This window comes from Cornus florida, unplaced genomic scaffold (genome assembly GCF_030987335.1).
Source record: "Cornus florida cultivar Cherokee Brave unplaced genomic scaffold, ASM3098733v1 CherokeeBrave_3.0.0_Hap2_Chr01, whole genome shotgun sequence".
NCBI classification, from domain to species: domain Eukaryota; kingdom Viridiplantae; phylum Streptophyta; class Magnoliopsida; order Cornales; family Cornaceae; genus Cornus; species Cornus florida.
Genome location: NW_026775571.1, coordinates 113,192,847 through 113,199,399, shown reverse-complemented (window position 1 = coordinate 113,199,399; position 6,553 = coordinate 113,192,847). Strand labels below are relative to the sequence as shown.

At 33.9% G+C, this 6,553-nt stretch overlaps 1 protein-coding gene across 1 annotated transcript; it reads left to right on the top strand.

Annotated features, from left to right (window-relative positions):
• Positions 1-1,058: 1,058 nt before the first annotated feature.
• On the top strand, positions 1,059-6,241 carry LOC132314885 (nucleobase-ascorbate transporter 2). Its single transcript, XM_059813665.1, has 14 exons — positions 1,059-1,481; positions 1,602-1,699; positions 1,987-2,163; positions 2,950-3,050; positions 3,153-3,228; positions 3,324-3,383; positions 4,030-4,214; positions 4,380-4,476; positions 4,563-4,649; positions 4,954-5,012; positions 5,115-5,206; positions 5,294-5,371; positions 5,461-5,621; positions 5,776-6,241. The coding sequence occupies exons 1-14, from the start codon at positions 1,391-1,393 to the stop codon at positions 5,986-5,988; spliced, it is 1,575 nt and encodes a 524-aa protein (XP_059669648.1). The 5' UTR covers positions 1,059-1,390; the 3' UTR covers positions 5,989-6,241.
• Positions 6,242-6,553: the final 312 nt, after the last annotated feature.

Sequence of the window (6,553 nt, the reverse complement as noted above, 5' to 3'; positions counted from 1 at the left end):
GTGTTTATAAATTTTGATAACCAGGATAAAAATTAGTCACCAAGTCAACATCATCGAGTCACAAGTGGTAAACAAATTTTTGAAAAAAAAAATTGAATTGGTAATTATATACCCTAATTTTACATTAAATTATCAACCATTGTAGTAAATGAAGGATGATAGAATTAACTACAAAAAAGAAGAAAAAAAGAAAAAAAGAACACAATTGAAGTTAATTATTAGATACTTGAGGTGTCTTGTTAATATCAAACATAATAATGATCATTGATGTATTATGTGTGGTTTAATAAATGTTTGGACAACAATTTAATAAAAGAGGAAACAAATCCACAATCCAATTTTATTATTATTAATTTTTTATTAAATGAGAGAAATATTCTTGATATAAATAATTTAGTTGTTCAAATGAATATTCTTTATCAAAGGCGGTGTAGTCTTTCCTCGTCTTCGAAGAAAAAAGATCATGGATCAAGTTCCCGTAGAGACATTATGGGTGTGTTAGTGTTTCTTGTCCATGACCAAAATAATAAAAAACCTTCTTTAGTATAATCTTAGTCATGCCACCAAACAAGTACAAAATAAAAGAAAAAGACGGATGACTAAATCATGGTTTCAAATGGATAGAATGTAGCAAGCAAAGGTGATTTTTTTAACAATGTTCATCACAAAATTCAAATCTCTTTCTTCTTTTCTCCTTTTCTCCTTTTCTTTTGGTGCTTTTAACATGAAAAACTTGAAAATGGTAGAGATGGAAGCTTCCTATTTAAACGCTAGATTTATTGTTCTTTTTTTTCCTCTTCTATTGGTTTCCTTTTCAATATACAAATAGGTATACGTGATATACAAATATATATACATACATATACTCCGTATTTGCTTACATTTATCAAGGCCTTAAATGAATAAGTTGAATTGGAGAAAAATTAAATAAGTTGAGAGTGCAGGAAATGAGAGTAACGGTAACATCAAGTTTGGAAGTTCTCTAAGGGCAGTCTGGGAACATCAAAGAAGTTAACGGAACATTTTTAGTCAAAAAGCGCACAGATAGATAGAAAAAACACAAAGACTTTGAGTGGGCAGCAAATGCATCTCTCTCATTCATTCTAACCCCATTTCCTGTAATCTCTCTTTTTCTCTATTTCTTTTTGCTGTCCTCATCAAATTACTTTTTCAGCTTTTCACCATCTTTGATTCTTCATCTTTAATTTTTTTTGGCACTTCCTCTTTCTATCTCATTGATACACTCAAATCCAGTTTCTTTTTCTCTGTTTTCCCAATCTATCCATCACCATTCATTGATTCAGTAGATACCCATTTGGGGTTTGAGTATTCAACAGATAGCCATTTGGATTTTGAGTAGGAAAAAAGTGTTCTTGAGTGGGTATAAGCCATGGAAGCACCAAAACCTGAAGAGATACACCATCCACCAATGGACCAACTTCAGGGATTGGAGTATTGTATTGATTCAAATCCTTCATGGGGTATGTCCATTTTTCAGTTTTAAATCAGATACATATCTCCGATCATTCATTAAATTGATAATAACTCACTTTTTTCTACCTAAGTTTGCTGATCTCTGTCACATTTGCTTGTGAAAACAGGGGAGGCAATAGCTTTGGGTTTTCAACACTACATTTTGGCGTTAGGGACTGCAGTGATGATTCCCACATTCCTTGTTCCTTTGATGGGTGGATCTGATGTAAGCCAATTATCAAATTCATATAATCCTCTTTTGTTTATATATTTTCATCGTTTCTAATCTCACTCAATCAGAGAAAATCTATTTTTATTTTTTTATTTTTTATTTTTCATTAAAAAAAGAATAGGGACTGATGTTAGTAACCACATTTAGCAATTACGTCCTTAAAGTTAGCCAATCAAGTCCTTTTTTATGTTGTGTTAGCTAAGTTGTAATGAATTTTATATAAAAAAAATATCTTTGATTATTTGACATGTTTTTGGTGGTTACATGATGGTTGTGGGCAGGATGATAAGGTGAGGGTTGTGCAGACTCTGCTGTTTGTTGAAGGAATTAACACACTTTTACAAACACTTTTCGGAACCCGATTGCCGACAGTGATTGGAGGATCTTGGGCATTCATGGTTCCCATTGTTTCCATAATTCACGACTCATCCTTGGAGGGAATCCCCGACCCTCATGTGGTAACAATTCTATATGTGTATCTCTTATTTTTCTGCTGCATATTCTTTATTCCACAAAGTTGAAACTCCATTACTAAAAGCATTGTTTCTTTTGGGCAATTTGGTGTGACCCACTTATCTAATTGGCTTCACTTATTAACAGATTAACATTTCATAAGTAGTGTAGTGGAAACACCATTAATAAACAGAAAAATTCTTGTACATAGTAACGCAGTGGATGATTAAATTTTCATACTAAAACAAAGGACCGTCCTAAATGCTAGTGCTGTTTCAGATTGTATGGGAACTACTGTTAATAAATCTCATTTATTATACAAAAAACTGCAATTAGAGTAATGTAATTATGAACTGACACATACCTAGAAAAATAAAAGAAGTTTTTGACACATACCTAGAAAAATAAAAGAAGTTTTTGAACATGGCAAGTTTCTTTCAATTCCTGGTTTAAAATGCTTGCTTTATGGACGTTTATATTTGCAGAAAGATTCCATGATGGAAGATATGTCAAAATATGAAGTGTAAATATGAAATAGAGTCTCTCAAATAAAGAGTGTCAGACTCTTACAAAGTTATCAATAATATATAGTCTCTCTCCTTTTAAAGCGTTTTATTGAACAATTGCCACAAGTCGGTTTTTAAAACCAATTAAAATGATGTTTGTTAAAAATGAAATTTAGAGCATACTTATTTAGCTTGTTACCAACATGCCAATGTACATCAGTTTAGATGCATTATCTAAAGTTTCTAATCTGAACAAACATTTTAATGTCTTGTTTCTAATTCTAGAGATTTCTCAATACCATGAGAGCAATACAAGGTGCTCTAATAGTAGCATCAAGTGTGCAGATTATTTTGGGCTATAGTCAGCTGTGGGCTATTTTTTCCAGGTATGTCAGAAACTGATAGTGAATTTTGTTCTCATAATCCAAAAAAAAATAGGCTTCAACAATTGCTTTATGGATCAAATTGTAACATGTTTGTACCTTCAGGTTTTTCAGCCCACTTGGAATGGTTCCAGTAGTTGCATTGGTGGGGTTTGGTATGTTTGATAGAGGCTTCCCATTGGTATAATGAAAAATTCAATTGAAAAGCTGAAATTTTAATTATTATTTTCCCTTTCTTTGGTTCAAATCATTTATGTTCCTATGAAATTTTATCAGGTTGGACGGTGCGTGGAAATAGGAATTCCCATGCTTATTCTATTTGTTGCCTTCTCCCAGGTGTTACTTCTACTCTGGATTGACCAAATTCCCCTTCATTTTGATCTTTATAGCCTAATAAAATTTATGCATAAGTGAGAGAAAAAAAAAAAAACCAAAAATTGACAGTTGCATTAAGTATTTGGTATATCGTGGATATTCTCAATGTTGATTGTCAGCTGTTTATGAGTATGCTACATATTCAAACTGAATCCTGTTTACTTATTTTTCATCATAAGCAAAATAGTATTACAAGAAGCCAGAACTTTTTTTTTCGTAAAATAGTATTACAAGAAGCCAGAACTTGACTTTTACTGTGAATATTAGTTTAAATCATTTCCTTGACTACTCTATAAAATGTACAAGGGCCGAGACTTTTTCAATACTTTTGTGATACAATGTGTTTAATAAAAAAGGCAGGAAAGTCTAAACTCAGGGATGATATTCTTTAATAGATTTAATTATCCTGTAAGAACAATTACTTTAAATTTATAATTTGGAAGCATTACGAGTTTTGCAAGTCATGGAGTTTTTCTGGAGGGCCAATGTTTACCAAAGCCGATTCTAAAATGCATTTTGGCATGCAGGGCCAGGTTTTAGTGCTATAAACACAAGAATATGAAGCAAGGAAATTCTCTCTAACGTGCTTGCTTGTTTTGTTGTGCAGTACTTGAAAAATTTTCAGACAAAATCACTGCCAATACTGGAGCGTTTTGCTCTTCTTATATCAGTCACCGTGATATGGGCATATGCACACCTCCTGACAGCCAGTGGTGCATACAAACATAGTCCAGACTTAACCCAAAGGAACTGCCGCACTGACAAGGCAAACCTCATTTCTTCTGCCCCATGGTTGGTACCATATTAACTATTTGAGTTATTATTTTTATGCATATTAGCCTGTGTTTGTGTGGGTTGGTTTTGAAATGGGGAGTGGTTCTTTCATTCACACATTCGACTCTTGATCTGTCCAAGATTATTCTTGATTGCTTACTTTCTTGTTTAATTGCTATGCAGGATAAAAATCCCATACCCACTTCAATGGGGGGCACCTACTTTTGATGCTGGTCATGCTTTTGGAATGATGGCTGCTGCATTAGTCTCCATGATTGAGGTAAACCTTGCATGTGTGTTACAAGATCAATTAAAAAGTGATGCTATTGTTCAACGGTATAACAACAAAATGCTTGTTTTTGACAGTCCACTGGAGCCTATAAGGCGGCATCTCGTCTAGCAAGTGCCACACCCCCTCCAGCTCATGTTCTTAGCCGTGGTATTGGCTGGCAGGTTCACAAATTATCCATCCATTTACAAGTTTATGTAAAAAAACTTTATATATATGAACTATTTTGGACCTAATAGGATGGCATGACAGAGAGGAAATCACGGACATTGTATAGGACTTGAAACTGAAAGGAAAAAGAAAAAATATTTTACAGTGTTGAAATGAATTACAAAAATCTAAAGGATTGTCATCTCTGGTTTTTCTGATAAGTCTTCTTACAAGCACAATTTTGCAGAAGTGTGAGAATAACTATAAATTATTGATAGCTGTAGTTACAAAATACTTAAATGGGACTTCATGATACAGGGTATAGGCATCCTTTTAGATGGACTCTTTGGGACGGTCACAGGCTCTACAGTTTCTGCGTAAGTATTACAATATGTTCTGTTTTAACTGTTTTGCTATTTGAAGTTTTGAACTATCACTCAGTTTGGAAATGGACCTTAGCCAAATTTATGCTAAAACAGGGAAAATGTGGGTCTTCTTGGAACCACTCGTGTTGGAAGCCGGAGAGTCATTCAAATCTCAGCTGGTTTTATGATCTTCTTTTCAATTTTAGGTTAGTTAAACATGATCATCTATAACTCTAACTAATCCCAATTCTCAACTCAGTTTCCTCTTAAAGTTAGTATTTTGACAAGTACAGGGAAATTTGGAGCTCTCTTTGCATCAATACCATTCCCAATATTTGCTGCTGTTTACTGTGTCCTCTTTGGTCTCGTTGGTATGTTGCATATCATATTGTTCTTTTAATAGGCTGCTGTCTTATTTTCTATATATGTGATTAATAAATAGTATGCTCTTAATTTCCAGCTTCTGTGGGGTTGTCGTTTTTGCAATTCACAAACATGAACTCGATGAGGAACCTCTTCATCACCGGCGTTGCCCTTTTCTTAGGCTTGTCTATTCCTGAGTACTTCAGGGAATATACTGCATCTGCTTTTCATGGTCCTGCTCATACCAAGGCTGGATGGGTGAGTTATTGATGTATTTTCACATTACTTCAGCGGATTTAAAATGGTTCTTCATCATGATTTTATTGATCCCAAAAAAGGGATTTGGTTAAAAACTTGTCACTCATACTTCTTTTTCTTTGTATTTGACATTTACTGCTGTTTTCTTCTGCAGTTTAATGATTTCCTAAATACCATCTTTTTGTCCTCCCCAACTGTTGCATTGATTGTTGCTGTGTTCCTAGACAACACGCTTGACTACAAAGATAGTGCCAGAGATAGGGGAATGCCATGGTGGGTCAAATTCAGGACATTCAAAGGAGACAGCAGAAATGAGGAGTTTTACACCCTTCCTTTCAATCTCAACCGTTTTTTCCCTCCATCTTGATGTAGTGTTGTTACTGGATGGCAAGATGTAAGAGGGAAATCATCACCCGCAGCAACGGGATTGTGATGATCACAGTCCTCCTGAGATGGAGATCCATAATTTTTGTCTCAATAGTGAACGAAAGCTTTGCTTTCTGTCACTCTTTTTTCATTAATTATATATATATATTTCGGGTTATTCAGGTTTAATCCAATAAAACTAGTGCATTTGTTTCTTCACATTGTGTAATATAAGGTTCATCTGCATTTTTCTATTCTTTTCCTTTTTCTTTCTATTATGTATATATATATATATTGAACAAACTAAAGCTTCCATATTGAACAAACTAAAGCTTCCATATGTTTTTCCACTGTGTGTAAACATTATGTTTGGCGCTGCAAAATTTTAAGCTGACTGCGAGATGTTTGTGCATCTGCAATGAAGACTTAACTAGCCAATTGGTGTTGTAGTTGCACAGTATTAGAGTCATTAACACTAAACAGAATCCAACAATCAAACAAGTGAGATTCATGAAGGTATTATAAAATAGTTGCATCAATATCTGGAAACAAATTGACAAAAAAAT

Bases quoted from the DNA above. Each gene is read 5' to 3' on its own strand.
- LOC132314885 (XM_059813665.1), top strand. From the start codon at position 1,391: ATGGAAGCACCAAAACCTGAAGAGATACACCATCCACCAATGGACCAA. The intron at 3,051-3,152 runs GTATGTCAGAAA...TTGTACCTTCAG, and splicing joins CTGTGGGCTATTTTTTCCAG to GTTTTTCAGCCCACTTGGAA. The intron at 5,207-5,293 runs GTTAGTTAAACA...TGACAAGTACAG, and splicing joins GATCTTCTTTTCAATTTTAG to GGAAATTTGGAGCTCTCTTT.